Source organism: Bombina bombina, chromosome 2, assembly GCF_027579735.1.
Source record: "Bombina bombina isolate aBomBom1 chromosome 2, aBomBom1.pri, whole genome shotgun sequence".
In the NCBI taxonomy this organism is placed as follows: domain Eukaryota; kingdom Metazoa; phylum Chordata; class Amphibia; order Anura; family Bombinatoridae; genus Bombina; species Bombina bombina.
This window is the reverse complement of record NC_069500.1, coordinates 244,760,411-244,778,370: the sequence shown is the minus strand read 5'-3', so window position 1 is coordinate 244,778,370 and position 17,960 is coordinate 244,760,411. Positions and strand designations below refer to the sequence as shown.

General features: G+C 41.6%; 1 protein-coding gene across 1 annotated transcript in view; it reads right to left on the bottom strand.

The window, feature by feature from the left end:
* LNPEP (leucyl and cystinyl aminopeptidase) overlaps positions 1-17,960 on the bottom strand; it is a 538,618-nt gene that overhangs the window by 4,713 nt on the left and 515,945 nt on the right. The window contains exon 17 of the mRNA XM_053701508.1: positions 295-376. Within this exon, the coding sequence (XP_053557483.1) occupies positions 295-376 (82 nt within the window). The remainder of the gene's footprint in view (positions 1-294; positions 377-17,960) is intronic.

The following is a 17,960-nucleotide window of genomic DNA, read 5'->3' as shown; positions in this document are numbered from 1 at the left end:
CAGAAAACACTGCTGCCATCTAGTGCTCTGACAAATATATACCATTGTTAAAATCATGCTTGGAACACTGTGGCCCTACAGAGCTACAGGTATGTGCAATACTCCTGAGTTTACCTACCTGCTTTTCAACAAAGGATACCAAAAGATCAAAGTAAGTTCAATAACACAAAACTTTTTTAAATGATATGCTCTATCTGAATCATGAAAACAGTTTAGGGTTTTATGTCCCTTTTCAGATCAATAGACGTAGCAAGGAGAACTTGACAAGAATATAATAAAATAATAATAACTAACTTCGTTTAAGGAAACTTGTGTGGAGAACTGTGAAGTAGTCCTGCTGACAATACTCTGTATAGGATATGATCCAGGTGGAAACCTGTTAAAAGAAAAAAAAAAGAAAAACATATACACAGTTATAGCTTAAAAAAAAAAAAAAAGGATGTTTAAAATACACAAAATCAGTTTATATGGGCCAACCTGGGCAAGATACTTTTGTGGGACCCCTTATCCCAGTGCCCTTTTTCCCCTCCCCAGTATGCTCAGCCCCTTGTATAGCCCACAATTGCCAACATTCAGTGATACCTATATAAAGAATAACCAAAAATATTAGACCTCCTGATACCATAAACACTTCTCATAAACTAAATACAACATATACATTGCACCATCTCATAACCTCACTGGTAACATTGCGGGGGCCCCCAAAGAGCGGGCCCTGAGCGTGTGCCCCTCTCGCTCTTCCCAAAAGGCAGGCCTGTGTTAATACTCAGTGTCACCAGACATATACAGCTGGGGTGATTGTTGCTGTAGTTCACCCTGCAGTAATCAGGAACTGATTAGGTAAAAGGATGCATTGTTGTTTTCTAATACAAATAAAAATTACTTGCATTAACATTTAGGTATTCTGCAGTGTTAGCTGAGTGAACATTAAATCACTTTACAGAGTAAAAATCTACTTAGACTACATGAGTATAATGTCTGTATTAATCACTGGCAGTGTGAGAGAGATAGTATAAAGTCTGTAATCACTGGCAGTGTGTGTGTGTGTGAGAGAGCGAGAGAGACAGACAGAGAGATAGTATAATGTCTAATCACTGGCGGTGTGAGAGAGATAGTATAATGTCTGTAATCACTGGCAGTGTGAGAGAAAGTATAATGTCTGTAATCACTGGCAGTGTGTGTGAGAGAGAGAGAGAGAGATAGTATAATGTCTAATCACGGGAAGTGTGAGAGAGAGAAAGTATAATGTCTGTAATCACTGGCAGTGTGTGTGTGAGAGAGAGAGAGAGAGAGAGAGAGAGAGAGAGAGATAGTATAATGTCTAATCACTGGAAGTGTGAGAGAGAGAAAGTATAATGTCTAATCACTGGCAGTGTGAGAGAGATAGTATAATGTCTGTAATCACTGGCAGTGTAAGAGAGATAACATAATTTATATACTTACCTGATAAATGTATTTCTTCCTGGATACGGTAAGTCCACAGAATCATCAATTACTAGTGGGAATATCACTCCTGGCCAGCAGGAAGCGGCAAAGAGCACCACAGCAAAGCTGCTATATATGTCACTTCCCTTACCCATAACCTCCAGTCATTCAGTCAAAGGGAAAATGGAAAGAGATGATAACACAAAGGTGTAGAGGTGCCAGAGGTTTTAGTTAAAAATAACTGTCTTAAAATAAAGGGTGGGCTATGGACTCACCATATCCGGAAATAAATACATTTATCAGGTAAGCATAAATTATGTTTGCTTTCCTAAGATATGGCGAGTCCACGGAATCATCAATTACTAGTGGGAACAAATACCCAAGCTAGAGGACACAAATGATTAGGGAGGGACAAGACAGGTAACCTAAACAGAAGGCACCACTGCATGAAGAACCTTTCTCCCAAAAGAAGCCTCAGCTGAGACAAAAATATCAAAATTGGAAAAAGTATGCAGAGAGGACCAAGTTGCAGCCTTGCAAATCTGTTCTACCGAAACTTCCTTCTTGAAAGCCCTAGTGAAATTAGCTAAAATTCTCCCAGGAGGCTGTTGTCCAGCAGTCTCATAAACCAAACACATTATACTACTCAACCAAAGAGAAAGAGAAGTAGCTGAAGCTCTCTAATCTTTGTGTTTCCCAGAGAAACAAACAGCAAACTGGCGACAATCCTTAGTTTCCTGTAGATAGAAAATAAAAGCACGCACAACATCAAAGTTGTGCAACCAATGTTCCTTATGAGAAGATAGATAAGGACACAAAGAAGGAACACAAATTTTCTGATTAATATATCTATCCGAAACCACTTAGGAAGAAAACTTAACTAGTACGAATAACCGCCTTAACTGCATGAAAGATAAGATAAGGCAAATCACACTGCAAAACTGAGAGCTCCGAGACTCTCCAAGCAGAAAAGATAGCAATGAGAAACAAAACCTTCAAAAATAACAACTTAATATATATGGAAAGTAAAGGCTCAAACAGAGCCGACTGCAAAACTTTAAGAACAAGGGCAAAACCCTAAGGGGGAGCAACCAACTTAAACCCAGGCCTGATGTAGACCAGTGCCTGACAAAAAGATTGCACATCTGGCACATCCACCAGATGCTTATGTAGCAAAAAACACAATGCAGAAAACGGACCCTTCATGAAACTGACTGACAAACCCTTCTCCAGACCACCCTTGGAGAAAGGATAAAAAATTCAGAAAACCCCCCGCTTAGACAAAACTAAACGTTCAAACTTCAAGCAGTGAGTTTCAGAGATTTAAGGAAAAGAATCAGAAGTCCTTCCTCAGAGGTAGACAACATTTCCACTAGGTCTGCATACCAGATCCTGCGAGGCCACGGAGGGGCTAATAAAATCACTGCCGCTCTCATCTGAAAATACGAGTAATGACTCGTAGAAAGAGAACAAACAGAGGAAAAAAATGTATGCAAGACTGAAATCCAAGAAAAACTTCAGAACATCTATCAGGACGGTCTGCGGATTACATAATCATAAACCGTACCTTTGAAACTTGGCGTTCTGTCGAAACGCCCACAAAAGCCAACACCTGAAACCCCCCCAGTGAGGGTCTACCTAGAGAACACTTCCAGATGGAAATGCTCACTCCCCAGGATGAATTATCAGTCTGTTTAGAAGTACAATTCCCAATTGTCCACCTCTGGAAAGTGGTTGACCGACAGCAAATGTGAGCTTCCTCCCACTGAACAATCCAAGTCACCTCCTACAGGGCTAAGGAACCCTTAGTTCCTCCCTAATGGTTGATATAAACCCTAGAGGTGATATTGTCCGACTGGAACCAAGCTAGGGATGACTGAGGTCAAGTCATCAGAGCATTGCGAATTGCTCTCAACTCCAAGATGTTTAAAGAGGAGAGCAGACATTTCCGAGTCCATAATCCTTAAAGACCCAGGCAGCTTACCAGTCCAGAAGGTTGACATCTGTGATCACATCACCCAGGAATATCTCCAGAAGCATGCGTCCGGAGATAGATATTCCTGAAAAAATACTACGGAAGAAAGTCTCTCGTCATCTGATCTAAATCTATCCTTTAAGACAGATCCGAAAGTTCTCCATGTCATGGAAAATAGCAAAAGAAATGATGTCCATGGAATATCATCAGACCAATTCCCTCCATACACAGGGTCACAGAAAAGGGAAGAAATATCAACTGCAGCTAAATCCAAACTCCCAACCTCCTGGTTGCAAGATGGCTAAACTATCCACCAGCCACTAAAACTTACTGTTGGCCGGACAGAAGACTGCAGAGTGGGGAAAAGGAATACATTTTCTGACTTCTGAAAGACATCTCCTAGATAAAGAATCAAATAAAGGTCCAAGCATACCGCACCTGGTACTGACCAGACCTGACCCTACATAACTTCCGAGATCAAACGAAATTGGGTGCATTCAGGGTATTGTGGGTGGGAGTCCCAAATAAATTACTTTTGTGGATAGAACAAGGGAACTCTTCTCCAGATTCATTTCCCATCCCCGGAAAAGAGGATTGGACAAGATCTCTTAAACGAGAGTTAGCGCGAAGACAGGATGATACCTAAACTATATATTGTCCAGAAAAACACACTTGCAATATCCCAAGACCTAAAGGTCTGACTGGGATGGCGCAAACTAAGAAAACTAGAGAAGATTCCGATTAAGGAAAAAATAAATTTCTCAGGTCTAAGTTCGTTATGAACAGGCCCACTAGAACCAAAGGAGAAAGAATACTACTTTGAAGGACAGAATCTGAAATATATGATATAGATACCCATATCCCATTCCCAAACTGGGACTGGAACTGTCACTTCCAGAGAAGAAGACCCTGAATCCAGTTCAAGGAATGCCTCTCATTCTTCTTGGAATGCAGATACGCTAGAAAGAGAAATCTGCCACTGGGAGGAAAACTTAGATTGAACTTGAAAAGGCATGACCCAAATAAAGTCTCATCCTTAAAAGGAGACACTAGAAGCATGTATTTGGAGGAAACAGAATTGAATCTGCAACTGCAGAACTATAAAGCCTAGGCTGTACCACTAAACCACAGGTAGGCTTCTCAGCTGACCATAGATTTCAGCCACAATGCCCGGCGGCTAGTATAGCAAGTTTAATAAGACAAGACATTGCTCTAAAACAATTAAACCTCCAGCTTCTTACCTATGTCAGAAAGAAAACTAGATTATCTCCGCAGAGATCTAAGTTCTCTGATTAAAAGTAGAAAGTTCCCTTCTACTAAAGACACCGTGCATTTCAAGAGAGATAGCAACAGGAAATCCTAAAAAGGACATGAAACAGGGAGAAATATCCCCAGATTCTCTATAACAATCCTGTGAACATCTCACAGCACGTCTCAAACGCTTCCAGAGAGGAAAGAAAAATATAGAACTGATAGAGTTCACAAAACTCCAAAGGAAAGACAACGATGGGATTGGTGTCATCCAGTCAGCCAAGACCTTCTGACAATATAAGAGGCTTTGAAGCAGACAACTGAAGTATACCACGTCAGTAACAGATGAAGGAATTACTGTCCAGATCTGAGATTTCAGCCTCAGAAACTACCGGCGAATCCTCCTCACTAACTTGGAAGAAGACAAACCTGCGTAGCAGCATATGGAGCAGAAAACCTCTTATCGGAGACTTAAAATGTCCTCTTGCCTTTTCCAAGTAAAGAAAAACAGACCAAGCCACAGATACCGCAGAAGATAACTGAACTTGCAACTTCTGTAAGCAAATACACTCCTCCAGGAGATTGAGAGTAACCACAGGGCACTGCATGTGACGCCATATAGGCTTGGGACATAAAAGGAGAAAGCTGTGGCAGTGCCTTAACAGCAACATCCTTGGAGACATGAAGTTCAAACCAATCTGTACATTTAATAGCATTTGCGAAATCAGAGGTACAGAAAAACCAATTCTTAGTTGAGCAAACTTTCCACACACCTTCAGCATCAGTAGAAGGAATTATACTGCCTGAATCCGAAATTTCACTCTCAGATGGACCCGAAGAATCTTCATCCTCAGACTTCTGAGAGGAAATACTTTGATTAGCCATTTCAGGATCAGAAACCTTACTTACTGTTTCTTTAAATTTCCGTTTGCAATTTCCCTGCAGCATGGGAAAAGCAATATCTTGCAAAATAACTCCAGACGGAACATGAGAGGAAACGCAGGGCGCTGCATGTGCAGATGAATAGGATTGGGGCGCTTGAGGAGGAAGCTGCGGCACATCTGAAACAGGAGGCTCCTGAACAGCATCCGCCTTAGCCAATGATGCCTCAGGGTCAAAAAAGGAAATACAGAAAGACTGAGTTAACTTACTTAGGCTATCTAAATAGGGCAGCAAAATGTTTTGGGAAAACGCAGTGAGGATTGTACCCCACAAGTTCCCAATTGCTTAAAAGCCACCACTGCCCTACTGAAGAGACTGACATGGGCTAAGGCTAGACCCTTTAGAAAGATCAGAGCAAACCTACTCTGCTTTAAAATAAAAAAATCTTTTATTGTAGATCAGACACCAAAACTTCACCTCCTTCTTGCACTGCAGGCAAAGAAAATGACTGGGGGTTATGGGTAAGCGAAGTGACATATATAGCAGCTTTGCTGTGGTGCTCTTTGCCTCCTCCTGCTGGCCAGGAGTGATATTCCCACCATATTCACCATATCTTAGGAAAGAAAGTATAATGTCTGTAATCACTGGCAGTGAGAGAGAGAGAGAGATAGTATAATGTCTGTAATCACAGAGTGTGAGAGAGAGATAGTAGAATGTATAATCACTGGCAATGTGTGAGAGAGAGATAGTATAATGGCTGTAATCACTGGCAATGTGTGTGAGAGAGATAGTATAATGGCTGTAATCACTGGCAATGTGTGAGAGAGAGATAGTATAATGGCTGTAATCACTGGCAATGTGTGTGAGAGAAAAACAGATCAAGCCACAGATACCGCAGAAGATACCTGAACTTGCAACTTCTGTAAGCAAATACACTCCTCCAGGAGATTGAGAGTAACCACAGGGCACTGCATGTGACGCCATATAGGCTTGGGACATTAAAGGAGAAAGCTGTGGCAGTGCCTTAACAGCAACATCCTTGGAGACGAAGTTCAAACCAATCTGTACATTTAATAGCATTTGCGAAATCAGAGGTACAGAAAAAATAAATGTTTAAACCAATTCTTAGTTGAGCAAACTTTCCACACAACTTCAGCATCAGTAGAAGGAATTATACTGCCTGAATCCGAAATTTCACCCTCAGATGGACCCGAAGAATCTTCATCCTCAGACTTCTGAGAGGAAATACTTTGATTAGCCACTTCAGGATCAGAAACCTTACTTACTGTTTCTTTAAATTTCCGTTTGCAATTTCCCTGCAGCATGGGAAAAGCAGACAGCGCCCCAGATACCGCAAAAGATACATGGGCAGCAATATCTTGCAAAATAACTCCAGACGGAACATGAGAGGGAACGCAGGGCACTGCATGTGCAGATGAATAGGATTGGGACGCTTGAGGAGGAAGCTGCGGCACATCTGAAACAGGAGGCTCCTGAACAGCATTCGCCTTAGCTAATGATGCCTCAGGGTCAAAAAAGTCTATTTCTATAGGCTTTTTGCAACTTTCAATACATGAACAAAAAGGTACTGGGGGTTCCACCTGGGCATCAAAACATAAGCTACAGGTAACATCCTGCACAGCCTCCTGATCCATAATACAAAAAGAAGAAAATAAAAAAAATAAAAACTTTTTTTTTATTTTTTATCTTTTAACAAAGGATTTAAAAAAGAACAAAAAAAAAAAAAGTTCTTAAATAAATGTTCCCTTTAAATTTAACAAATCAAGAAAACATACCCCAGGCAACACTCTGCCCTACCTGTCCTGCAAACTGAGGAAAAAAACGATCCCGTTTACATTCCGGATTTCCAGAGAAGCAAAAACAGCAAGAAGCCTTCTAAACAGCAGAGCCATCTGAAATATGCACACCTCACTCTTAAAGGAAGTGAAGAAAAGTGCCAAAAAAACCTCTGACATCACAGAATCAGAACCTCCCTAAAAGGGGCGGTCCTACAGCTGACAAAAAAGCCAATTTTTTTTAAACAACTTTCTTGAAAAACAGGCTTAAAAAAAACAATAAACCCCCCAAAAAAGTACATAATCCGTTACTAAAAAACAGATCCTCACTGAGCCATCAATAAAAACAGAATTTATGCTTACCTGATAAATTACTTTCTCCAACGGTGTGTCCGGTCCACGGCGTCATCCTTACTTGTGGGATATTCTCTTCCCCAACAGGAAATGGCAAAGAGCCCAGCAAAGCTGGTCATATGATCCCTCCTAGGCTCCGCCTACCCCAGTCATTCGACCGACGTACAGGAGGAAATATGCATAGGAGAAACCATATGATACCGTGGTGACTGTAGTTAGAGAAAATAATTCATCAGACCTGATTAAAAAAACCAGGGCGGGCCGTGGACCGGACACACCGTTGGAGAAAGTAATTTATCAGGTAAGCATAAATTCTGTTTTCTCCAACATAGGTGTGTCCGGTCCACGGCGTCATCCTTACTTGTGGGAACCAATACCAAAGCTTTAGGACACGGATGAAGGGAGGGAGCAAATCAGGTCACCTAAATGGAAGGCACCACGGCTTGCAAAACCTTTCTCCCAAAAATAGCCTCAGAAGAAGCAAAAGTATCAAATTTGTAAAATTTGGCAAAAGTGTGCAGTGAAGACCAAGTCGCTGCCTTACATATCTGGTCAACAGAAGCCTCGTTCTTGAAGGCCCATGTGGAAGCCACAGCCCTAGTGGAGTGAGCTGTGATTCTTTCAGGAGGCTGCCGTCCGGCAGTCTCATAAGCCAAACGGATAATGCTTTTAAGCCAAAAGGAAAGAGAGGTAGAAGTTGCTTTTTGACCTCTCCTTTTACCAGAATAAACAACAAACAAAGAAGAAGTTTGTCTGAAATCTTTAGTGGCCTCTAAATAGAATTTTAGAGCACGGACTACGTCCAAATTGTGTAACAAACGTTCCTTCTTTGAAACTGGATTCGGGCACAAAGAAGGTACAACTATCTCCTGGTTAATATTCTTGTTGGAAACAACTTTCGGAAGAAAACCAGGCTTAGTACGCAAAACCACCTTATCTGCATGGAACACCAGATAGGGCGGAGAACACTGCAGAGCAGATAACTCAGAAACTCTTCTAGCAGAAGAAATTGCAACCAAAAACAAAACTTTCCAAGATAATAACTTAATATCTACGGAATGTAAGGGTTCAAACGGAACTCCTTGAAGAACTGAAAGAACTAGATTAAGACTCCAGGGAGGAGTCAAGGGTCTGTAAACAGGCTTGATTCTAACCAGAGCCTGAACAAACGCTTGAACGTCTGGCACAGCTGCCAGCCTTTTGTGAAGTAAAACAGATAACGCAGAAATCTGTCCCTTCAGAGAACTTGCAGATAATCCCTTCTCCAAACCCTCTTGTAGAAAGGATAAAATCCTAGGAATTTTTATCTTGTTCCATGGGAATCCTTTAGATTCACACCAATAGATATATTTTTTCCATATCTTATGGTAAATTTTTCTAGTTACAGGCTTCCTAGCCTGAATCAGAGTATCTATTACAGAATCTGAAAACCCACGCTTTGATAAAATCAAGCGTTCAATCTCCAAGCAGTCAGTTGGAGAGAAACCAGATTCGGATGTTCGAATGGACCTTGAACAAGAAGGTCCTGTCTCAAAGGTAGCTTCCATGGTGGAGACGATGACATATTCACCAGGTCTGCATACCAAGTCCTGCGTGGCCACGCAGGAGCTATCAAGATCACCGAAGCCCTCTCCTGGTTGATCCTGGCTACCAGCCTGGGAATGAGAGGAAACGGTGGGAAAACATAAGCTAGGTTGAAGGTCCAAGGTGCTACTAGTGCATCTACTAGAGTCGCCTTGGGATCCCTGGATCTGGACCCGTAACAAGGAACCTTGAAGTTCTGACGAGACGCCATCAGATCCATGTCTGGAATGCCCCATAATTGAGTTATATGGGCAAAGATTTCCGGGTGGAGTTCCCACTCCCCCGGATGGAATTTCTGACGACTCAGAAAATCCGCTTCCCAATTTTCCACTCCTGGGATGTGGATTGCAGACAAGTGGCAGGAGTGATCCTCCGCCCATTGAATTATCTTGGTCACTTCCTCCATCGCCAGGGAACTCCTTGTTCCCCCCTGATGGTTGATATATGCAACTGTCGTCATGTTGTCTGATTGAAACCTTATGAATTTGGCCTCTGCTAGATGAGGCCAAGCTTTGAGAGCATTGAATATCGCTCTCAGTTCCAGAATGTTTATCGGGAGAAGAGATTCTTCCCGAGACCATAGACCCTGAGCTTTCAGGGGTTCCCAGACCGCGCCCCAGCCCACCAGACTGGCGTCGGTCGTGACAATGACCCACTCTGGTCTGCGGAAGCTCATTCCCTGTGACAGGTTGTCCAGGATTAGCCACCAACGGAGTGAATCTCTGGTCCTTTGATCTACTTGAATCGTCGGAGACAAGTCTGTATAATCCCCATTCCACTGTCTGAGCATGCACAGTTGTAATGGTCTTAGATGAATTCGTGCAAAAGGAACTATGTCCATTGCTGCAACCATCAATCCTATTACTTCCATGCACTGCGCTATGGAAGGACGAAGAACAGAATGAAGAACTTGACAAGAGCTTAGAAGTTTTGATTTTCTGACCTCTGTCAGAAAAATCCTCATTTCTAAGGAGTCTATTATTGTTCCCAAGAAGGGAACTCTTGTTGACGGGGAAAGAGAACTTTTTTCTATGTTTACTTTCCATCCGTGAGATCTGAGAAAGGCTAGGACGATGTCCATATGAGCCTTTGCTTTTGACAGAGACGACGCTTGAATCAGGATGTCGTCCAAGTACGGTACTACTGCAATGCCCCTTGGTCTTAGAACCGCTAGAAGGGACCCTAGTACCTTTGTGAAAATTCTCGGAGCAGTGGCTAATCCGAATGGAAGTGCCACAAACTGGTAATGCTTGTCCAGAAAAGCGAACCTTAGGAACTGATGATGTTCCTTGTGGATAGGAATATGGAGGTACGCATCCTTTAAATCCACCGTGGTCATAAATTGACCTTCCTGGATGGTAGGAAGGATCGTTCGAATGGTTTCCATTTTGAACGATGGAACCCTGAGAAATTTGTTTAGGATCTTGAGATCTAGAATTGGTCTGAATGTTCCCTCTTTTTTGGGAACTATGAACAGGTTGGAGTAAAACCCCATCCCTTGTTCTCTTATTGGAACTGGATGAATTACTCCCATCCTTAACAGGTCTTCTACACAATGTAAGAATGACTGTCTTTTTATTTGGTTTGAAGATAATTGAGACCTGTGGAACCTTCCCCTTGGGGGTAGTTCCTTGAATTCCAGGAGATAACCTTGAGAAACTATTTCTAGTGCCCAAGGATCCTGAACATCTCTTGCCCAGGCCTGAGCAAAGAGAGAAAGTCTGCCCCCCACCAGATCCGGTCCTGGATCGGGGGCCATCTCTTCATGCTGTTTTGGTAGCAGTGGCAGGCTTCTTGGCCTGCTTACCCTTGTTCCAGCCTTGCATCGGTCTCCAGGCTGGTTTGGGTTGAGAAGTATTACCCTCTTGCTTAGAGGATGTAGAAGTAGAGGCTGGTCCGTTTCTGCGAAAGGGACGAAAATTAGGCTTATTTCTAGCCTTAAAAGACCTATCCTGAGGAAGGGCGTGGCCCTTTCCTCCGGTGATGTCTGAAATAATCTCTTTCAAATCAGGACCAAACAGTGTTTTGCCCTTGAAAGGGATGTTAAGCAATTTTGTCTTGGAAGACACATCCGCTGACCAAGACTTTAGCCAGAGCGCTCTGCGCGCCACGATAGCAAACCCTGAATTTTTCGCCGCTAATCTCGCTAATTGCAAAGCGGCATCTAGACTAAAAGAGTTAGCCAATTTAAGTGCATGAACTCTGTCCATAACCTCCTCATACGAAGATTCTTTATTGAGCGACTTTTCTAGTTCTTCGAACCAGAAACACGCTGCCGTAGTGACAGGAACAATGCATGAAATTGGTTGAAGAAGGTAACCTTGCTGAACAAACATTTTTTTAAGCAAACCCTCTAATTTTTTATCCATAGGATCTTTAAAAGCACAACTATCTTCTATGGGAATAGTAGTGCGTTTGTTTAGAGTAGAGACCGCCCCCTCGACCTTAGGGACTGTCTGCCATAAGTCCTTTCTGGGGTCGACTATAGGAAATAATTTCTTAAAAATAGGGGGAGGAACAAAAGGTATGCCGGGCCTTTCCCATTCCTTGTTTACTATGTCCGCCACCCGCTTGGGTATAGGAAAAACATCGGGGGGCACCGGAACCTCTAGGAACTTGTCCATCTTACATAATTTCTCTGGAATGACCAAATTGTCACAATCATCCAGAGTAGATAATACCTCCTTAAGCAGTGCGCGGAGATGTTCTAATTTAAATTTAAATGTTACAACATCAGGTTCAGCTTGTTGAGAAATTTTTCCTGAATCTGAAATTTCTCCCTCAGACAAAACCTCCCTCCTGGCCCCTTCAGATTGGTGTGAGGGTATGTCAGAAACGTTATCATCAGCGTCCTCTTGCTCTTCAGTGTTTAAAACAGAGCAATCGCGCTTTCTTTGATAAGTAGGCATTTTAGATAAAATATTTGCAATAGAATTATCCATAACAGCCGTTAATTGTTGCATAGTAATAAGTATTGGCGCACTAGATGTACTAGGGGCCTCTTGTGTGGGCAAAACTGGTGTAGACACAGAAGGGGGTGATGCAGTACCATGCTTACTCCCCTCATCTGAAGAATCATCTTGGGCACTATTATTATCTGTGGCATCATTGTCCCTACCTTGTTTGGACACCATGTCACAATTATCACATATATTTAAATGGGGAGACACATTGGCTTTCATACATATAGAACATCGTTTATCTGATGGTTCAGACATGTTAAACAGGCTTAAACTTGTCAACAAAGCACAAAAAACGTTTTAAAGTAAAACCGTTACTGTCACTTTAAATTTTAAACAGAACACACTTTATTACTGAATATGCGAAAAAGTATGAAGCAATTGTTCAAAATTCACCAAAATTTCACCACAGTGTCTTAAAGCCTTAAAAGTATTGCACACCAAATTTGAAAGCTTTAACCCTTAAAATAACGGAACCGGAGCCGTTTTTACATTTAACCCCTATACAGTCCCAGGAATCTGCTTTGCTGAGACCCAACCAAGCCCAGAGGGGAATACGATACCAAATGACGCCTTCTATAAGCTTTTTCAGTGGATCTTAGCTCCTCACACATGCATCTGCATGCCTTGCCTTCCAAAAACAACTGCGCATTAGTGGCGCGAAAATGAGGCTCTGCCTATGACTAGAGAAGGCCCCCATCTGAAAAAGGTGTCCATACAGTGCCTGCCGTTTTTTAACAACAATCCCCAAGATTATAATAACTATAAAGCGCTATAATCTGTCAAATATGCTTAGCAAGTAATCGTTTTAGCCCAGAAAAATGTCTACCAGTTTTTTAAGCCCTTATAAAGCCTTTATTCTTTTACTTAATCTAAGAAAATGGCTTACCGGTCCCCATAGGGAAAATGACAGCCTTCCAGCATTACCAAGTCGTGTTAGAAATGTGGCCATCATACCTCAGGCAGAAAAGTCTGCCAACTGCTTCCCCCAACTGAAGTTACTTCATCTCAACAGTCCTGTGTGGAAACAGCAATCGATTTTAGTAACGTTTGCTAAAATCATCTTCCTCTCACAAACAGAAATCTTCTTCTCTTTTCTGTTTCAGAGTAAATAGTACATACCAGCACTATTTTAAAATAACAAACACTTGATTGAAGAATAAAAACTACATTTAAACACCAAAAAACTCTTAGCCATCTCCGTGGAGATGTTGCCTGTGCAACGGCAAAGAGAATGACTGGGGTAGGCGGAGCCTAGGAGGGATCATATGACCAGCTTTGCTGGGCTCTTTGCCATTTCCTGTTGGGGAAGAGAATATCCCACAAGTAAGGATGACGCCGTGGACCGGACACACCTATGTTGGAGAAATAAATAACTCCTCACACTAACAGTGCCTGCAAAAACTGCCATAAAAACCTGCACCCTGACAGGAATAATAAAAACGCCCCCCTGCAGCGTTTCAGCTGAATAAGTGCCACATTTTTCCCTGCTACATAGAAAAATAAAACTGGCATTTACCTCAATATTTATCTGTCCGGCAGAAGGACAGCTCACCTGGTTTGAGAGGATGCCATCCCTTACATGGACCTGTGGAAATACAGAAAGACTGAATAAACTTACTCAGGCTATCTAAATAGGGCAGCAAAATGTTTTGGGAAAACGCAGTGAGGATTGTACCCCACAAGTTCCCAATTGCTTAAAAGCCACCACTGCCCTACTGAAGAGACTGACATGGGCTAAGGCTAGACCCTTTAGAAAGATCAGAGCAAACCTACTCTGCTTTAAAAAAAAAAAAATCTTTTATTGTAGATCAGACACCAAAACTTCACCTCCTTCTTGCACCGCAGGCAAAGAAAATGACTGGGGGTTATGGGTAAGCGAAGTGACATATATAGCAGCTTTGCTGTGGTGCTCTTTGCCTCCTCCTGCTGGCCAGGAGTGATATTCCCACCATATTCACCATATCTTAGGAAAGAAAGTATAATGTCTAATCACTGGCAGTGAGAGAAAGAGATAGTATAATGTCTGTAATCACAGAGTGTGAGAGAGAGATAGTATAATGTATAATCACTGGCAATGTGTGAGAGAGAGATAGTATAATGGCTGTAATCACTGGCAATGTGTGTGAGAGAGATAGTATAATGTCTGTAATCACTGGCAATGTGTGAGAGAGAGATAGTATAATGGCTGCAATCACTGGCAATGTGTGTGAGAGAGATAGTATAATGTCTGTAATCACTGGCAGTAAGAGACAGAGATAGTATAATGTCTAATCACTGGCAGTGTGAGAGAGAGATAGTATAATGTCTGTAATCACTGGCAGTGAGAGAGAGAGAGAGAGAGAGAGAGAGAGAGAGAGAGAGAGAAAGTATAATGTCTGTAATCACTGGCAGTGTGAGAGATAGCAAATAAAGAGATAGATATGTTGACAGACAGCCAGTCACAATCACTAATGTTAAACCGCATTCATGTGTGTATAGAAAACCAACAGACTGATGCAGGTAAAACATTCAGTTCAACCACATTTAACAATCCATAACCTACAGTCAAGCTACTAGGGGTCATCATATCTTCATTGCTGGTATTCAAACACAAAGGACAAAAAAATAGCCTGAAAACATACAATGAAAAACTCCTACAACACAGAGAGAAGAAATATACACATTTCACTAGTGGTTACATGTAACCCTGCACTAAAGGGCATTATTAAAAAATAATCTAACACTCAATTAAATTTTCTTCACAGCCCCCTAGTCTGGGATTCAATCAACCACACAACTTTAAACAGAAACTTGCACAAAGGAAACTGTTTTGTTAACTACTTTGAGTGTCACTAAGCCCTGCATTAAAACTTCCTGCAAGCTGAGTCAACCGTGTTAAAGCAATACCACTAAATAATGATGCACGCTATTTTCACATCTAGGGCTGGATCACAAGTAGAGTGCTTAATATCTCTTTCATGTTAAAAGTTGTCAGCAATGCGAACGCAAGCTCGCGTTCAGGGCCGGATTGGACAGCCGGGATACCGGGGAAAATCCTGGTTGGCTGCCAGCCGGCAGCTCAACTGGGCTGGCTCAGCTGCTGCAATAGAGACTGTCTGAGAGCAGCAAATGTTTGATGCAATGCGGCTGCCGATATAATTGCGAATACGATTGTGATAATGATATGTTGTGTTGCTTTAGGCTAAGGGCAGGAGGCAGTGGCAAGCCAGTAGACTGTGTCTATTTTCTAAGTTCTTTAATTCTACTACTTAACTTCTTCAAGTTCACTTCTAACCGTAACCAATAATAACAACCGGCCGGCTGCAACGCAACCTACCAATCAGACAGACTGAGTCTGTGTATGTCACTCACAAATGCCAATTGGATGATAAGGCCAGGGAATGTGGGGGTGGGCCGGGCCGGGCAGGCTTGCACGTGACTGACTTCGTCTCACGTCACACACGCATAGTGGAGGGAGCACCAGCGAGCCGCCTAGTTGAGATGGAGCAGCCCACATGGGGTCACGTGTGTGCAGTGTGTGGGATGGACAGACGTTCACGGCCGGCAACGCAGAGGCAGAGACTGAGAGAGAACACCACCAGCTCACATTGCGACTGCGTAATTATATTCCTTACCTTTTAAAATAAGTTATTATAACTAATGGTCTTTGGCAAATTGGCAATGATATTGATTTTGTAAATTTGCTGCTATGGTTTTTATTGTTGTTGTCACGCTGCTGACATGTTTACATTAGCTTGCTAGTTGCTTACGAGTGCAGCAATATTTAGTACATCATTCCATTGCCTAGTCCCACATCATGGATGTGCTCATAAGGTGTGCTTTGAGCGGCTAATTATCAGTCCGTATTAGTACACAACACTCTTCCTCTTGTGGGGCTACAAATAATTATTGATGGTGGTGCTAATGCTTACTATGTTGTCAGATAACTAGATAAGTGCTGATGTCTTAAGCAGAATAAAGGTAGTGTGATGGGCATGCATTGTTTAGTTTAACATCAATAGAGGGGCTATATTAAGATTTTTTTTTTCAAACAAAAAGAGTTGGGTAATACAACCAAATTAACAAATTCATATAGTAAATAATGGATTAGTAACAAAATACAAAATTTGAGTTTATATCATATTTTATTTAACAACAGTTCATTGTTTTGTATAAAAGTAAAAACATATGTGTTTAACATTACCCTAAAAATTAGATTATATGAATTAGTAATTGTTTGGAATCAGCAATACATTTCCCAAAATAAATAAAAATGAACAATTGTCACTGTGTAGTTAAAGGACAGAACACAAGTGACTAGGTAGCGTAATCCTGCCAGTCCACTTGGATTTAATCCTTCCTTATAATATTATTAAGTAATATCCATGTCATTTGATCTCAGTTTGGTAAAATCAATAAAAAAGAAAAAAAAGAAAAAGAAAAAATAGGGTGGAGAAATAATAAAACTTTTCTAAAACATTTTCAAGTATTTGGGAGGAAAATGTCATCCCCATGTCTGTCTGTTAGTCAGTGTTGCTGCTGTGCCTCTTTTTTTTTTTAATATAACATATGTTCTAATAAAGTATTGACATTTCACCTTAATATCCCTATGCTAAGATGCATAATTTTGTTGCCCCTATTTCACAAACATTGCACTGTTACATGATCTATCCATTATGTACCCAGCATATTCTTCACAAGTTTACATACATTATACAAAAACCCCCCAACATATTAGCAGAAATATCCCATATCCCAATTACCCACTGTGAAAAATCTGGTATGTGCATTCTATGAGCACGCCGCAGCAAAATTTAGGGCTGGTAAAAAATATTTTCAGGGCTGCTTTTCATTCCCAGTCCAGCCCTGCTCGTGTTCACATTGCTGGGAAGCATTGCGCTCACAAGATCGTGCTTCCATAGGCTTCAATGAGAGCCTCATTCTGATCCCATCATACACAGCACAGAACCAAAGGGGGTAAGTCGTGCAGTGATGGAAGCTAATTGTAAATATATATGTAAATGATTATACATACATATATATTTATGTGTTAATATGTGCATATACACATATTAACAAAGTTCCGAGGTATATGCACTCTCACCACCGTCCTACAACTGCCAGGGTGCTCTAGAGGAGAGTATAAACAGCAAAATGAAGCACTCACTGGACTTTGGACATCTGTGCAAAGTGTTTATTCGTGACGTTTCGGGACCTCAAACGTCCCTTCTTCTGACAATACAATAGTGCAAATGAACAAGCTATAAAGGCCTGTAAACCCTTCCCCCTAGTAGTTAGCCAATCAGCTCCAACTGTGTGTACTAACTGCTAAACCACCCCTATAGGTGGCTCAGTTTACCAAAAAAACTTTTCATTATCCTTAAAGTGCACAATTCAAAGTGGTATATTACATAAAGTGTCATAACAAGTGAACAAATATAAAAATCTAAAACTCTAAGTTGTCACATATCCCCAGTGAATCACTGTCACAACAAATAAAACCTCTCCCAGATGGAAAACCCAGCCGTACTGCAAATCATTGGATTCCTAGCAGCCACTCCTCTGTTACGAGGGCATAGAAACCACTACCAAAATAATGACAACAAGGTGACCACACCCCACGGTGTCATACATATCCATAGCGACCGCATTTACAATAAGCGTGCACCTTAGCATAAATTTATGTCAGTCTGCTCGCACCTAAAGAGACAAAACACCCGATGAAAACAAATCAAGATGTACCCCAATCGA